This window comes from Adelges cooleyi, unplaced genomic scaffold, assembly GCF_023614345.1.
Source record: "Adelges cooleyi isolate 19-005CV unplaced genomic scaffold, UGA_ACOO_1.1 ACOO_flye_CR_arks_rails_tigmint_CR_PRNA_266, whole genome shotgun sequence".
NCBI lineage: Eukaryota > Metazoa > Arthropoda > Insecta > Hemiptera > Adelgidae > Adelges > Adelges cooleyi.
In genome coordinates this window covers 17,829-36,354 of record NW_026095933.1, presented here as the reverse complement: position 1 = coordinate 36,354, position 18,526 = coordinate 17,829, and the positions used below count along the sequence as shown (strand labels likewise).

The following is an 18,526-nucleotide window of genomic DNA, read 5'->3' as shown; positions in this document are numbered from 1 at the left end:
CGAGAAAAAAAGCCGGATCGAGTTGAAATTTATTAAGAATATTTATTTGGTATGCCCGTGGTATTTGGTAGAACTCATATGTGTCCATAACATATTAAACGGAAAACAAATTCGGCACTACAGTTTATTTTATAATTGCCGGAAAGCTGTAATTTCGCAAATTGCGTATATTTTAACAAAAACACCTAAAATCTTGAAAAGTTGTTTTTTTTTGTCCCATTTATTTTGTAATTGTAGGCAAGTCGATAAAATGGCAAAACATTGTACGGATTTATCGAATTGTATTTTTTAGATTTTTTCATATGCTTACAGACTAACATAAAATAATACTTCATAAGTTTACCGATTTCACTAAAGAGGCGTATTGTTCAAGGGCTAAGTGCACAGTTGTTTTAATACATTGAATTATTTTTTAATGGATTTTTAGGTAGGTATATTTCTACATTAAAAATGTTATTGTAAAAATTCAAAGCAGCTGTAAAAACAAATGGTTGGAATAGACTAGATAATAAAATACAAGACGTTTTCTTATTCGGTGAACATTATTTTATTGGTAGATAGGTACACATAATGTAATTTATATGATAAAGTAACAAAATGCTTTATTTGGAATATTATATTGTTATTGGAAAAAACACTATAGTTTCAAACACAATAATAATTATTGTGTTTATTATGATGAACAAAAATGAAAATTTAAAAATATACACAACTTAGTAAGCATATTTTTTTCAGAATGCGACACGGATCTTAGATATTGTAGCTTTGTTGTAAAGTTTAATCGTTGTTACGAGGGCTGAAAAAAAAAAATTAAATAATTGTGAAAAAAAGTCGTTTTTTTTTATAATTTGCTTATACATACATTTTAATTAAAACTAAGTGTTAGGCTACCAGTATAAATTATTAAGTATTCTAATAGTAGTCTCACTAGTAATCTTAGGATTTACTTCTACCGGTATCAATTGTTTTAATTATTATGAAAAAAATGAAAATGGTTCACTTTAAATAAGTTCATTTTTATACCTGCCAGGTGGAGTTTGTAGTCCTGGATCTGGATCTGAAACATCAAAAAATAAATCAAATACTTGTTTTTCCTATTTTATAACCTATATTCATTTTATTTAAGTCTCAAAAGCCAACCAGCCTGTGGTAGTAAAAACCTACCAGGCTGCGTAGGGTGGTTCTGCTGGTCTTTGTATTGGTGGAGGTAGCTGATCTAAAACATCAATAAATAAATCAAATACTCGTTTTTCCTATTTTATAACCTATATATATTTTATTTAAGTCTCAAAAACTTACCATCCGAAGGAATTAATTGTGGTTCTGCTGGTATTCGTATTGGTGGAGGTGCGTGTGGTCGTGGTTGTGCTGGTGGCTGTGTAACTGAAACATAAAAAAAATCAAATACTTGTTTTTCCTATTTTATAACCTATATAAATTTAATTTAAGTCTCAAAAACATACCAGCTTGTTGTAGTTCAATTGGTTCTGGTGGTAAATCTAATGGTGAATCTGAAACATCAAAAAATAAATCAAATACTTGTTTTTTCTATTTTATCATTTTGAACCGTACATTTAAATCATTTAACTTTGTTAGCTATGCATTAACTAATTGTGTTATATTGCCAATAAACATGGTAGAGTTATTCTTATATTCAATAGTTCAACACATTTTTGGCCAATGGTGCGTACGCGCACCATAAAATAAATACATCTTTTGTGGGAAATTAGTTAATGCATTTATAGCATTTTAAACACTTAATAAGCTTTAATAAAAACAAATTAAAAAGACTCACTCCCTGTTTGCTGGTCATTCGAAATATCGAAAAAATTCCTTTTATAACCCTTTTGTAACATTTCATACTCATTTTAAGCTTTATCGAAAACAATTGTACAATCAGCTTGACTTACAGTCATTTGAAACCCGTTTAATACAAATATATGCTAGATTTCACTTTTATAGCTTATATAAGTTATTACAAATAACTCAATCACTTACCAGCACCATCTGGTGGGGTCGGGATATCTAAAATTTTGAAGAAAAGAACTTACAGTCATTTGAATAACAAAAAAATTAAAAATTAATATTAAATTTCGCTTTAATCAATTATATAAGCTATATCAAAGTCTCGAAGACTTTGAGGATACGCCAGGTTTTGGCGTATCCTCTGAAATTTTGAAAAAAAAACTTTAATATATTTTTTTTTTTTTATCTTAATGCAATATTTTTAAATAATATAATTATATAATGCATATAATTTAATGCGTGAACTTACTTCCTTCAACACCTAAAAAATAGAAAATAGATTTTTATAATATGAAAATTAATTAATAAATAAATAAAAAGTTTTAAATTAAATTTTTTTTTCTTAAAAAAATCATCAGGTTACTAAAAAAAACTAAGACATCGAAACTTGACGCTTAGTTTAATTTTTTTATTATTACTATAACATTTTTATACTAATTGTTTTTTTTTATGTACCTGTAGACACTGCCAGGATAATGAACAGTGCGGCTGTTAGAAGCAAAACTATGCTATTAAACTTCATATTTAAAAAAATCTTAAAGAAATTAAAACACCAAACGAAATATAAATTTTCGGATTTAAAGTCGAAGTGAAACGCCAAGGAAGTGCCACGCTATACTAGAGTACGTGACTACAGTTCATGTTAATTCTACAACTATTTTATTTGGTTCTTTATTTGTTCTTAACAATTGTGTAGATAGATTGGTTAAACATATATACTTAAAAAACCCATACGAAGGCTTGGTAATGGTGGTAAACCCTACTTGTTAAAATAAACCACAATAGCGCTACGAAGAACACATGTTTTTGTTGATAATATTTATACTCGTATTTTATTAATATCGAAAATTATACCAATTATAGTAAAAACAAATAGTTGGAATAGATTAGATAATTAAATACAAATTTACTTATTCGGTGAATATTTTCTTTATTCGTAGATAGGTTTATATAACAGACATATTATAATATATATGATAAATTCTAGCCAGAAATTTGTGGGCCTCAGATCCAGTTTATAGTTATAGAAATCCTTCAAAAAGATAGGTTATAATTTTTATTTTGACTCAAAGTGATTATCACCCTTTCCCTTGTACCAGGATTTAATGGTTTTAAATGTTAACTTCATTTAATAACTCAAAAAACAAGGGAAAATGTACTTAGTACTTTACCTTTACAAAAACAACTTGTTTTTGGTAAAAAACAAATCATATAATTTGTGATTTTTTATGTAGATTTTGCGCGTAGGCAATTTATTCTACAAATTGCAATGTAAAACTATGTACTTTTTTTATTATACAAATATGACTACTTGTAAAGGTAAAATAGGACGATTCTAACTGTTATTTTGTAGTATTGTACAATAATGTATTGAGTGTACAGTAATGTTAGCTTTGTAAAACACAAGTTGTATTAATATACTATACTTAAAATATAAATAATTAAACTGAAGGTATTCAAAAAAACATTTAGATTCTTTTAATTATAGTTAAATGTTCTGTTTAGTCAACTAGAAAACAAGATATACGTGTGTAACAAGATTATTCTTTACACATTTTTTTAATTACAAAGTAATTTGGTTTCCTCCCTGAATAGTTTAAGCTATAAAAGCTTTTTGGAGTGTAACAAAATTGTATGTATTCGACTATTTCACAACAACTGTTGTAAAGTAAACAAATGATAAATATGTTATACCATTCTGAATAGATGTACATAAACATGTTATAATGATTTCAAACATTTTTTTAAGATTTTAGGTGTAGGTACCTAATTTCGTATATTTTAACATATAGGTACACCTAAAATCTTAAAAATATTTATGAAATCATTACAACATGTTTATGTACATCTATTCAGAATGGTATAAAATATTTGTCATTTGTTTAAATTGTAGCAGTCATTGTAAAAAGTATTGTATTTAGTGCAAAAAAAACGAAATATGAAAACAACTGGTTTTTGCTACAGAACAATACAAATTTGAAATCTTAGATACCAACAGACGTTTATCATTTGTTTACATTACAACAGCCGTTGTAAAATAGTAGAATACCTACATAATATTTCGATTTAAGTCTAATAAGCTCCATGTAGTAGCTTTATGTAGCTAAATTTATTCAGGGGAAACAATATTAATATTATGTAATAATATTTAGCTATTTTAAAATAATTGTAAAAATATAAACTCTAAAAATTAAACTATGTTCAATGTGGTAAATTTTAAAGATTTTTCATTTTTTTTACATTGCCACAGTGATTTTAGAAAAATGGTTTAAATACTTAAATACACAAACGACAAAACTGAACATAAAACAACTTGTTTTTTTCTAATAAGCAATAATAAATATATATGATATATTATATATATCATATAGTGACTGCCTTATAGATCGATTTTTGAATTCTTAAGTTTCTAAATACGCTCAAAAAAGTCACACATCATCATGCCGTGCTCCCACATTAGTAGTCTCAATTTTTAATTATACTTTATCCTCAGCATTCCCCCCCCCTCTCGGGTGATAGACATTTTTTTGTTTTTGGACATAATTTTAAGACCTTATAGTTGAAAATATTGTGCGCGTTTAATGTTCAATTATAACATGTTGTCATATTAAACTAAAAAAATATGTAGAACACTCATGTACGAATACATAGGTTTGTAAAAAAGCTTAATAATATTACATATTAATATTGTTTTCCCTAGAATAAGTTTAGCTTCATAAAGCTATTACATAGAGCTTATTAGACTTAAATCAAAATATTATGTATTCCACTATTTCACAACAACTCTTGCAAAGTAAACAAATGATAAGTGTCTGCTGGTATCTAAAATTTCAAATTTGTATTGGTCTTTGGCAAAAACAAGTTGTTTTCATATTTTGTTTTTTCGTACTAAATACAATATTTTCTACAATGACTGCTGCAATGTACACAAATGACAAATACATGTTGATGAATACATGAGATTTTAATAATTAGACATATAAAGGTGTTTGCTATAATTATTTTAACGTCAAGTTTATCAAGATGACTTTGATATATTATGGTAGGGCAATATATTATGATACTAGCTCACACTTTACGTGATTAGTCAAACTTTGTAATTTCAAGTTAGTACAAATAAGTACATATAAATAAAATAAAGTAAATCATTATAAAACTAATACCTACATTTTACGCTCCGAATTTTTTTTATTCTATATGGCTCCGAATCAAAGCTGAAAACCGAATCATATGTTTTTGTGATTCATCCCATAATATTTACAAAAATTATCTCATAAAAAACTTTTTCAAGTTTGATTATAAACTAAACACATATTTCTTGAATTGATATTTTATGTTGAAAAAATATGACTTTCATAAGACCGTAATAGCATAGTTTCTATGCAATATTTTGAAAACCTAATATGATATTTAGATTTTCATCCAAAAATCATACTCTGTTCTTTTCATAAAAAAGTCAAGAAAATTAATAAGTTTTATGAATATAATAATTTATGAGCCAAAATTCATCCAACAGCCCTTGATGCAGCGGCTATTAATAATAATTTTAAAATAAAAGCTGTTGCGAGACGCTCAGCGTGAGTGAACCGTATTTCGGAATTTTTTTTGGTTTGATGGAATACAGGGTGATTTTTTTATCATGAACCACTCAATATCTCATAGAATACAATAAAAATTAAAATTTTTTTTTTTTACAATGTGATCGCAATTTTTCAAAATTTTTTTCGTTTTGACATTTTCATGTCTTAGCTCTGGCACAACCGAAAAAAGCGTCACGAAAAGCGTTACCACACGGAGATGGGATTGGGGTGGAAGATAGGGGTAGGAGATAGGGATAGAAGATTAACGTATATATTTTATTAACTTTTTAAATTGTGAATAATGTACTAAAAATTGGGATAGGTCGATAACGAGTTTCGAATAATAATTTTTGAAGTTATAAAAGTTTCGAGTTTAGGGCAGAAAGAAAGGTGGATTGTATTTTTATTTTTATCTGCGCGCATTTCCCAACCGCACTTCACCTCCCATCCTAACTTTTAAACTCTTTTAACTTTATAAGTTTAAAAAGTTAATAAAATATATACTTTACCGTTTAAGTTTCAAAAGTTGCTATCAAAAAACTTAGTTGAGAGGGGGGTAAAAAAAACCAAGTGAGATATTGACTGGTTCATGATAAAAGAATCACCCTGCATATAAAAAAAAATTAGGTTTTTTTTTTATGTGATATCACAATGTTTGTATAATCCATCTTAATATCCAAACATTTAACCGAAGCTGGTTACCGACCAGTCAACACTTTTAGTACATTATTCTCAATTTAAAAAGTTAATAAGATAAATACGTTACCGTTTAAGTTTCAAAAATGGCTATCAAAAATACTAAGTTGTATAATCACAATATAAAAAAAAAAAATTGTATTTTTTATTAAACCCTATGAGATATAAAGTGGTTTATGATAAAGGATCACCTTGTATAAGACTTTTCTAGAGGAGTAAAAATACACACGAATATATAATATACATATTGGTTTGTATTTTTATCATTTTTAATTAAATTGGGTTTATTTTTAGGAACGCTTGTTTAAATGTTGGGAAGATTTTTTTAAAGGACTTTAAGATCGATTGAAATTTCTAAAAAACCTCAGGAACCGATTTCAACCAATAAATATAAAAACATTTTTTTTTTTAACTAATTTTTTATTTTTTTTGGAAAAACGTCGACAATCAATTTCAGCCAGTTAAATAAGTTAATTTTATTTTATATTTAAAATTTTTCAATATTTAAACTGTACCTAAAAAATATTTTTTGGATAAATATAATATAAATAATAATTTATAATTTATACACCATTATAAAATGTGTGGTTTTGGGATACAGCGGTTTTAACCTACCAAAAGTGTGCGGTTTTGCCTTGTGTTTTATCATAAGTGTGTGGTTTTTAGAGTCAACGTTTTTAATCTGTGGTACACGATTGGCGATTGCGAACGTTTTACCTTTTTCGCAACACGATCCACGCAATATCTCACTGGGTTAACCAGTTTTTACTTTTTAATACTCGACCAAATCTTTCGAACAGGAACTCTATGAATGTCAAATTTTATCTAGCCAATACTTGGGGGGGGGGGAGGGAGAGATGATAGCCAAAAATTTGTAGGTCTCAGATCCAGTATATAGTTATAGAAATCCTTATAAAACATATGCTTTTATTTTATTTTGACGCAATGTACAATTTTCAACTTTATTTGTTTATCATAATAACTGTGTTTGAACCTTTAGATTTTTCTAATAACAATATATTCCAAACAACCAATTTTGTTACCTATCAAGTATATGAATTCCATTACATATACCATTCTTTCAATAAAAATAATATTTACGGTGTACCTAGGTACAATTTATTTTTTCTTATCTTATCTATTTCGACTATTTGCTTTTTATACTGATTCCTCCCCTTCTTTTTATATCTATATTATAAAATAACTATGAAGATGTGTAATTCTAGTTAATTGTTTACACTAATTTGTTATAACACATTTTCAAATATAAACATATATCTTTTTATTATTTACTATCTATCTATACTTTAAAGAAAATATTTTTATTGTGTCATATCATGCCTAATCACTTAAAATGCGAGCGAGTGAATTTTCTAAATTCCTCTATTGTCCAAACATTTTAAGCCTATAATTTTCAACAGTAATATAATATAGATATTATCCACAAAAAGTTTAGTCAGGTTTTCTTTTAACGCTATTGTGGTTTATAGTAACATACAAAATTTGACACCATTTACAAGTCTTTGTTTGGTGTTTTTAAATACGTATGTTTTGCCAAGCTATTAACATCTACAGAAATGCCAAGAACAAATAATGAAACAAAAAAACACAGTTGAATGCAAATACTACCCATAAAAAGTCTGCATGCGAACTAACAAGAAAAAAATATGTTTTAAAATGTTTTATTAGAATTGACTTCATTTTACAGAAATACCATAATATCGTGTTAAGTCTGGCTGTGAAATTCCTTCTTATATTTATTTAATTTTAAATTGGTATAAAATCCTAGTTAGAAATTCTAAATTGCTAGTTGTTAGAGATACAAAACAAATAAATAATATGAAGTACATCATCGTAAAGCTAATCATATACCTTTTATATAAAACCGAATAATGTGTTTTTATGATTCATACCATAATTCTTACAAAAATGACTACTCAATTTTATGAATACCGCAATAACATAGTTTCTATGCAATACTTTTAAAACGTAATACGATATTTCGATTTTCCTCCAACATTTTTGTGGTTTATACTAACATGGAAGTTGACATTATTTACATTATGCCTATGTATATTAAGATATTTTTTTATATGTATGTTTTTTTTAAAGTATTAATACTTCTGCTCAGTTCAAGAACAAATAACGAAACAAAAAAAACATAATAAAACGCATATACAACCTACAATTGCTTTGTATGTTAGCTACAAGAAAAAATATGTTTTAATAATATATAGGTATTACAATTAACCTAATTTAAAAGGAATAACATATCGTGTTGAATTTGTCTGTAAAAATAATACTCACTAACTTTATTAATATAATATTTTATAAATTCACCATTAAGGAAAAATATAAAAAAATAAAGATTTTTTTTATGTTTCCTATTTGTTTTATGATACTGATGATAATGATTACTGATTTATGATTATTGATTATTGATACAATACTAGAGTATAACGCCATAATGAAATAATCCCTAAACAATATTTTTAAAAACTAACATGGTAATTGGATTTTCCTTCAAAAATCATTCCCTTTTCATTTCATAAAATAAGTCGAATAAGTTTTATGAATATAATAATTTGTGAGCTAAAATTCATCCAACAGCCTTTGATGCTACGGCTATTAATGATAATTTAAAAATTAAAACTGTTGAAAGTTGAGCAGCTGATGTGAACTTTATTTTGGATTTGTTTGGATTTAAAGGAATAAAAGACTTTTCTGGAGAAAAAAAATTTACACAAATATGAATATATTGAATTATTACTTGCATACGAATTAATTAAATTTTATAATTAAGCATATTTTTTTAACATTTTACCAATAACACAATATCATAATAGATCAAGGGTATCTTGAAGGCTGAAAAAAAACCACTTTAAATATACATTTTAAGCAATAGCCACATAATTGAAGTTAACGTTTACAATACAATACATATCCGAATATATTTTATTAAAAAATTTGTATTCAAGTAAATACGCTTTTATTTTACACAATTAAAATACGTAATAGAAGTGCTTTTGAACCATAAAATGAGCAATCTTGCTTTTTAAGAAAACATATGCTTTTGAACGCACATTATGTGATATAAAATAATGACGATAAAATGTATCAACTAGAATATAAGACATCCAATAATAATATATTTAATATATTATTAAAATTAATGTAAAAAATAAAAAATCATTATCTTTTGTATAATATAACTGGAGGGTATGATAATTTAGCCTTATATATTTAAGTTATTTTAGAATTTTGAGTATTGCACAGGGGCTACAATACAGAATAGAGTATTTAATAATTTAACCAATAAAAAGTTAGCACATTAAGGTGGTAGCATATTGGTTTGGGGTGCCAGGTGTAAACAGACCATCAAGCAAACTTATTTTTAAAATGATAAAATCAATTTCAAATAGGGTTACATAAATTAATGTACAAAAGTATTATTTAACATAAACGTGACAAGCGATAAAATAATAGAATTATTAAACTTAACAGTGTTATCAGCTATTACAAAAAAATTGTGTTATAAAATATACATTCATGTTGTATTATTTACACAATACATAGTATAATAAACTAATTATAGCAGTTTATTATATACTTTGTGTTAACGCTGTTTTCAAATAAACGCTTTAGACAGACAATCAACCCTAACTATATTCCCTCTAATACTAAAAGTAATAGTCTAAGTTGTTTAACTACGTCATCGCCTCGACAATGTGCTTTTATCGATGTTTAATATTTTTACCACCTACTGATTCCCATTGAACGCGTTTATTTGATAGTGTTTTTATCACTTTCAGTATACATTTGTATTCCTATTTCATTTTATATCAGATAACAATAATGTAGTGTCTGATAAATAGATTTTGTTTTTATTTTTTGTTTATTCAAGATGCTTAAAAAAATGTATGTTAAACAATAATAGTTTTTTTTGTCAGAATTAATTCCAATCCCCATCCCTATTCCCACTCCACCCCTATTTCTATTCCCACCCCACCCCTAACCCAATCTTAGTGTCTTAACGCTTTTTTCGTTACGCTTTTTTGGTAACACTTTTTTCGGGTATGTGTCAGAGCTAAGACATAAAAATGTCAACAAAAAAAAGTTGGGATGGGGTCTCCTGACTTATTTTTATTTTGATAGCAACTTTTAAAGCTTAAATTGCAACGCATACATTTCATTAACTTTTTAAATTGAGAATTTTGTACTAACACATTTCGACTGGTCGAAGTTATTGAAGATTCCATTTTAGGGCAAGAGGTAAAGTGGAGTGTAGTATTTTTTTTATCTGTAAACATTTTCCCTCCCATCCTAAAATTTCCTAAAATTAAAATTTAATTCCTAAACTTTAAAAGAAGTTATCCAAAACTGGTCTTCGACCAGTCAAAATGTATAGTGCATTATTCTCAATTAAAAAAGTTAGTGATAGTGATGTATACGTTAACTCTCAAATTTTTTTTTAGAATTTACACTGTTAAAAAATACTAATTTTTTCCACACTCCGCCCCCCCCCCCCGTGTCCCGAACAACTCTTCTGTTTTTTTTTATATTTAAGGCGAGTAACATTAAAACATATTTTGGTTTTTTCATGTTGGCTTAATATTTAATTTAAAAGGTTTATACGTTTCAAAGTAAAATATTCAGTTGTTTCTCAACGTTGTTATTTGTTTAACTATACATCTAGGCTACAACTGTTCAATACAAAAAATTGTTTAAGATTTCTTAAAAACATGTTATTATCGAAAACAAGTGTATTTTTCTAACGTATTTTGTTTTGCCGTTCAGGCACCTATACAAATATTTTTAACTATTTTCATGCTTGACCGTCATACCCTATCGTTCCAATACATAGTATGAAAAACTATTTTGTACATTAAGATACAATATTATTCTATTTATTTGCCCTTATTTAAACATTTTTAATTATTACTTAATGCTACATTTAATTTGATTGTACGTAAAATATATAACAGTAGTATTTTCTTAACCGCGATAAATTAAAGAACGAAGACAAATTAAATTAATTTTATTAAGATATTGGAAAATATGGAAACTTCAGTAAAAAAATTGTTTAATTAAAATTTTTAATATTATCGTACAACGTATGTAACCTCAATAGCTATGCGAGTAAGCAACAGAAAAACAAAATGACATATTTTTTTGGGTCACAAAAAAACCGCTTTACGCTTACAGGTGGAATCAATCATTTTTCGTAGCAACTAAACGGCGTAACGCCATATTAAGATGTACAAGGTGATCAAATTACCGTAGAACACTCAATATTTCTAAAGCGAATTGCAATTTTGTAGTTTTTTTAAAAAATGTTGTTTATGTAGTTTTACAACATTATGAAATTACTAAATACTTAACTTTTTCGGGATTATCCTAAGGTCTATCGACTTTCGACAGATGAACGCTAAATAGAATCAACTATGTCGTCAGAAAGACGGTATAATAAGATGGTACATAATGTTTTTAGGGTCAAAATTTATATCAGCTTTTGAATTCAGTCCTTATTTAGGGGTTTTAAGGGGGGGAGATATTTTAAATTTAAAAAAAAAAATTATTTGCATATTGGCTGTAATGATTTAGGGTCGTTGATTTAAAAAATGTAACCAGTTTTTCTATTCACCCCTAATTTCCATGTTAGGAATGGTTAAACGAGCCATTAGGATGTTGTTTTTTAGTTTTGTACAACTTATTGTGTTTCCTATCGATTTATATAATTTTGGGAACGCAGAATCCAAAAATGATATAAATTTAAAAATTTACCACCTTTATATGTTTTATTTTTTAGTCAGTAATAAAAGTTCATTGGCTGACAAGTGGTTATTGGAAAATGGCAAATTAATTCTACCCAACCGATAATATTAGGTAAATGTGTAAAATCGTTTTAATCGTTGTCATATTTTGTTTTTCTTTGTAATTTTAATACTATGTACATCTTACAATTAATATTATGTGTTACGTTTTTTAATTGTCTAAATAATTTGAAGTATATTATAGGTTATTTGTTTAGGTTAAGTTGATATAATAAGTTGTTAAAATAGTATTGAATAAAAAAAAAAATTAGAAATTAGTAATCAAATATTTTTTCATCTTTTTCTTTCACCAATTTTAATAATTTGTAATAACGTTTTATACAAAAACATGCCCACCAATTGTGTTTTCTTGGTGATCTGGTAGTGTATAGGATCTTAGGATTGGATCTTATCCATATAAACGTTTGGAAAAACAAAAAAAGATCTAAACATTTACAAAAGAGTAAAAAAGTAAGGAAAATATTTTAATTTTACAAACAACTCTCAACTATTTTGATTACTATGGTCGTTTTTACTAGAGGTAAATTATTTATTATTTCACCATTCCTAGAAAGAGTAGATTATTTTTTAATTTGGTCACTTTTTTATGTGTAGTATATTAGTAGTATTTAAGTCTGAAAATAAATAATAAAAGAACATGTGCTGCAATCCTATATTACAATAACAAGATTTTCGAAAATCGTAAACCATTTTTTTAAATAGCTATGGCCTATGTATCATAACAAAATATATTAACAAAAAATAAACAATTGAACATTTTACTCTAAACCAAACAATAAGATTTGATTATATGTTGCTATAAAGTGCGTACGGTCAAAATCTACAAATTAAAAACCATATTTATACGGTGTTCGAATATTATTTATTAAAAACAAGTTGTTTTTTAAAACGTATTCGGTTTTGTTGTATTATTTGGGTTATGCTTGGAAATTATGTTATAACGGTTTTACAAAAGTAATATTTTCCCAACGTGTACTTTATTTTATTTATTTGTTTTGTATCTGTGTCCAAGATAACTACTAACTTGGAATTTCGAATTAGGGTTTTATACAAATTTAAAATGAAATAAATATGAGAAGGAATTTTACAGATAAAATCATCACGATATTATATGGTATTTCTTTAAAATTAGGTCAATTGTAATAAAACATTTTAAAACATATTTTTTTCTAGTAGCTCACATACGTAGCTTTGGTAGGTAGTATATGCGTTTAACCGTGGTTTTTTTTTTGTTTCTTTATTTGTTCTTGACAATGAAGTAGACAGTTTGGCAAAACATGTATACTTAAAAACACCATACGAAGGCTTAGTAATGGTGGTAAACCCTACGTATTAAAATAAACCACAATAGCGCTACGAAGAACACATGATTTAAAATTTTGTTTATAATATTTATATTTTATTAAAATCGAAAATTATACCTATTCTAAAGTAAATAATATATATTAGATATTTGACTATTTCACAACAACTGCTGCAATGTAAACATATATCTGTTGATTTCATAAAGATTCAACTTGTTTAGTTTTGTCGTTTGTGTATTTAGGTAATTAAACCATTTTTCTAAAATTACAGTAGCAATGTAAAAAAAATGAAAAATCTTTAAAATTTACCACAACGAACATTGTTTAATTTTTAGAGTTTATATTTTTACAATTATTTTTATATAGCTTAAAATTATTACCTACATAATATTAATATTGTTTCCCCTGAATAAATTTAGCTACATAAAGCTACTACTTAGAGCTTATTAGACCTTAATCGAAATATTATGTATTCTACCATTTTACAACGGCTGTTGTAATGTAAGCAAATGATTAATGTCTGTTGGTAACTAAGATTTCAAATTTGTATTGTTCTGTAGCAAAAACCAGTTGTTTTCATAATTCGTTTTTTTTTGCACTAAATACAATACTTTTTACACTAAAGGAATTGGTCCAGTATTAAAAAGGTTACAGTGTATACAGACAAAAAAAATAGCCCACATCATGATAAAACTAATAGCATCTCTGCTCTGCATCGAAGCTAAAAATTTGTTTAGTATAAAAACAAACTTAAAGAAGTGGTAAAAATGTGGTAATTTTTGTAAATATGATTGTCTTAATTATAAAAGCATATAAGTCGGTTTTCAGCTTTGATGCGGAGCGTAAAAGATAGGTATTGGTTTAACAATGATGTAGATTATTTTAATTATTTGTTTTGTAGCTATATGCACAATAATTAACAGCTTAGAATTACACAGTAGCATTGTATACCAATGTATAATAAAATAATACATAATATGATAATTATACTAGTATTACACGCTAGACTAGCCAAAATAATTCAAAATATCAGTATAGTGGAGTTGGCAATTAATAGGGAAGGGGCACAATAAAATCGACAATTTCACCGTTATTATAGTATTACTATAAAAGTAATTAAATATTAAAATCAATCTTGGACAAAATAATATGGTACATAAAGACATAAAGATATGTAGCTAAGAAATTGTAGGCTGATGTGTAGGCTCTACTGGTGGTTATGCAACACCCTCCAATAAAAAAAGAGTCTAAAAGCCGTCTAGAGCCAGAAATATTTTTAAAATTAAAATGCAAGAATCAAAGTTTTTGATTAATCTATTTGAAAACTAGTTAGATTTATTAAAAAAAGTAAATTCCAGAAATTGACTTAGCGTTTTAGTCTTTATGGGTATACAATTAACCATTTTTCGTTCCGCTTACATAAAAGCTACAATTTTTTAGTTGAAACTAATGATATAACTTGACATCGAAAACACCATAATATTGAATATAAATATTTTTTAATCATATTCAGTTTTCCTAAAAACCTGTAACTGAAGTTTTTTACTAACCAATGTACTTTTAATTTATGGAAAAATGCGTTTGTAGTACATATTTGTGTTGCTATACGGTGTATAATCAAGTTCTTACACGAGTAACCCAGTTGAACAGATTATTATGTTATTATGTTTAAAAACAACAATACGATATGTGATCTCATTTTGGCAAATTTTGAGAAAAACGCCAAAATAGTTTAGAAAAATATTCCTATACAAAACTTTAACAAGAAATAAAATCGTAATTTTTAAATGTTTTTTAAAAAAATATTTCCAATCTATGCTACCGGGGATAATAAGCAAATAGTAACATTAATATAATATATTAATGTTACTATTTGCTTACACGGGCAGCTAGTGTATATATAAATATGTACCCGGCTAGGCATGGGTTAAGAAATACAATTGAAACATAGTTCTCACAAATTATACAAATTATTAGTTTATATTAGTAAGATTTAATTTAGCGCTAATCAGTGCACAACATTTTTGGTTAATCTGTCTTTTGAAACAGATTCGATGGTTTCCCCATACGAGAGCATGCAACATATAGTTGCATAGATTTTTATGGATTTTTAAAGTCCAAGCCGCAAATGGACAATGTTTTTCCCTGAAACTTATTTATGGTCATCGCGAAAGCCAAACCAATAGGAAATTAAAGTCTTTTGAGTGGTATTGGAGATTCCGGCGATATCATTGGAATTCATGGCAACAGGCCAATTTCTCCTTTGCTTCAAGAACATTTCCGGTGATCTTTTTAATGACCATACGTATACCGTGCATAATCTAGGTGGATTTAAATCACGCAGAAGAATAATCGGTGAACTAATTTTTAACCGAAGAGTGTGTGATGGTGGCATTCCTGGTATATCCAGAGAATTTAAAAATTTAGTTGGAAAATGTACGGTTTCGTTTACTACAACAATAGTGTCTATTGATTTAAAAGATTCCTATCTAATCTATCCAATATCTCAAGTTGGACCAAACTACACACAGTGTAAAAATGTCATCAAGATCAGTAAGTAGTTTCGGAGTTCATCGCTAACAAGCATCGTGACTCGAGAATTTGATATATATAAAAGGATGATATCTAGATGATTATTTCCAGACATATGTAAATTGTATACTAAATATAAACTACTTATTTTGAACTTGTGAGTTATGCATGATAATAATTAGGTATAGGAATATAGATATAACTTGATATAGAAAACATCATAATATTGATTATATTCAATTTATAATCATATTTAATTTTCTTAAAAATCTGTGGCTAATTTTTTTTGTTTACCAATGTAAAGGGCAAAAATGTGGGAAAAAAGGTTTGCAATACATATTTATGTTGGTATACGGTCTAATGATTGAGATACATCATAATATTCAATATAAATGTTTTAAATCCCTCTTTTACGTTTAACGTCCGTTATTCCCACTTAATTTAGCGCTAATCAGTGCACAACATTTTTAGTTAATCTGTCTTTTGAAACAGATTCAATGGTTTCCCCATACGAGAGCATGCAACATATAGTTTTTTAAAGTCCAAGCCGCAAATGGACATTGTTTTTCCCTGAAACTTATTTATGGTCATCGCGAAAGCCAAACCAATAGGAAATTAAAGTCTTTTGAGTGGTATTGGAGATTCCGACGATATCATTCGAATTCATGGCAACAGGCCAATTTCTCCTTTGCTTCAAGAACATTTCCGGTGATATTTTTAATGACCATACGTATACCGTGCATAATCTAGGTGGATTTAAATCACGCAGAAGAATAATCGGTGAACTAATTTTTAACCGAAGAGTGTGTGATGGTGGCATTCCTGGTATATCCAGAGAATTTAAAAATTTAGTTGGAAAATGTACGGTTTCGTTTACTACAACAATAGTGTCTATTGATTTAAAAGATTCCTATCTAATCTATCCAATATCTCAAGTTGGACCAAACTACACACAGTGTATAAATGTCATCAAGATCAGTAAGTAGTTTCGGAGTTCATCGCTAACAAGCATCGTGACTCGAGAATTTGATATATATAAAAGGATGATATCTAGATGATTATTTCCAGACATATGTAAATTGTATACTAAATATAAACTACTTATTTTGAACTTGTGAGTTATGCATGATAATAATTAGGTATAGGAATATAGATATAACTTGATATAGAAAACATCATAATATTGATTATATTCAATTTTTAATCATATTTAATTTTCTTAAAAATCTGTGGCTAATTTTTTTTGTTTACCAATGTAAAGGGCAAAAATGTGGGAAAGAAGGTTTGCAATACATATTTATGTTGGTATACGGTCTAATGATTGAGATACATCATAATATTCAATATAAATGTTTTAAATCCCTCTTTTACGTTTAACGTCCGTTATTCCCACCGATCAGGTCTTAGACCGTTTTGATTTGGCATTTTTGGGCTTATAACTGCCTACCGACCTAACGTTACCAAACAAGTTCGCCATTAAAGGGAGGTTCAGGTGGCCATTTCTTCCCCCAGACAGTTGCCCACCTAGATGAACAAACCGCAAGTGGCCGAGATTCGAACCAGCGACCCTGCGTTGATACACTGCAGGCTTATATCACTCTGGTACGCACCTGCACAAATGTTTTTTAATCATATTTTTTTTTTTTAAATATCTAGCTAAAATATTTTATTTACCAATGTAAATAAACCATGACTGTATGTACTCGTACATGTTTATGTTGCTATACGGTGTATGAAAATGTTGTTACACGAGTAATCCAGTTAAACAGAATCAGAATTTTTTTTACTGTATACATAAATAAAGGAAAAAATGGTGATATAATATGATGAGTGAGACCAACAAATGATAAAAGCCAAAGCGATGGTAATTCTTCAGCCACAAAGATATGTCATAAATTGTTCAAAAATAAATCGAGAATTAGATAAATATGATCTAAAATATGAATTCAAAATTGGTATTTATCCAACTTACAATTATGATTTTTGAAAAAACGACTTTATCGTTTCAAACTTGTTGGTTGTTCTTAGCATAATAATAAGACATAGGTATATCATTATAACTAACTAACTAATTTCCCCTAGAAGAGTTAGATACCTTTTAGCTTCAATGCAGAGCAGCGAAGGTATTGGTTTTACTCAAATGTGTTTTTTTTTTTATTTGTATACACTGTAACTTTTTTAATACTGGATCAATTCTTTCGAGTAGCAACTCTATAAATCACAAATTTCATCTTGTTGGTACTTTGAGGGGGGGGGAGGAGGATAAAAGTTGAAAAAGTTTACTTCTTCACAGTCGAAATTTGAAAAAAACAAAAATAAAACCGTATGAGTTTTTAAGTTAGAACTTTTACTGGCTATAATTTCGAGAAAAAAAGCCGGATCGAGTTGAAATTTATTAAGAATATTTATTTGGTATGCCCGTGGTATTTGGTAGAACTCATATGTGTTCATAACATATTAAACGGAAAACAAATTCGGCACTACAGTTTATTTTATAATTGCCGGAAAGCTGTGTTTTCGCAAATTGCGTATATTTTAACAAAAACACCTAAAA

The 18,526-nt window shown here is 27.3% G+C and overlaps 1 protein-coding gene across 1 annotated transcript; it reads right to left on the bottom strand.

Annotated features, from left to right (window-relative positions):
* Positions 1-540: 540 nt before the first annotated feature.
* On the bottom strand, positions 541-2,646 carry LOC126837649 (uncharacterized). The gene is made up of 8 exons (XM_050571585.1): positions 2,482-2,646; positions 2,276-2,287; positions 1,999-2,025; positions 1,464-1,511; positions 1,300-1,383; positions 1,165-1,216; positions 1,024-1,057; positions 541-796 (listed from the first exon to the last, which is right to left on the bottom strand). Coding segments are annotated over exons 1-7 (291 nt in total). The 5' UTR covers positions 2,549-2,646; the 3' UTR covers positions 541-796; positions 1,024-1,056.
* Positions 2,647-18,526: the final 15,880 nt, after the last annotated feature.

Excerpts from the sequence above, each read along its gene's own strand:
- LOC126837649 (XM_050571585.1), bottom strand. The coding sequence starts at position 2,548 with ATGAAGTTTAATAGCATAGTTTTGCTTCTAACAGCCGCACTGTTCATT. Across the intron at positions 1,512-1,998 it reads GACCCCACCAGATGGTGCTG|ATTCACCATTAGATTTACCA; the intron begins GTAAGTGATTGA and ends TTGATGTTTCAG. Across the intron at positions 1,217-1,299 it reads ACAATTAATTCCTTCGGATG|ATCAGCTACCTCCACCAATA; the intron begins GTAAGTTTTTGA and ends TTGATGTTTTAG.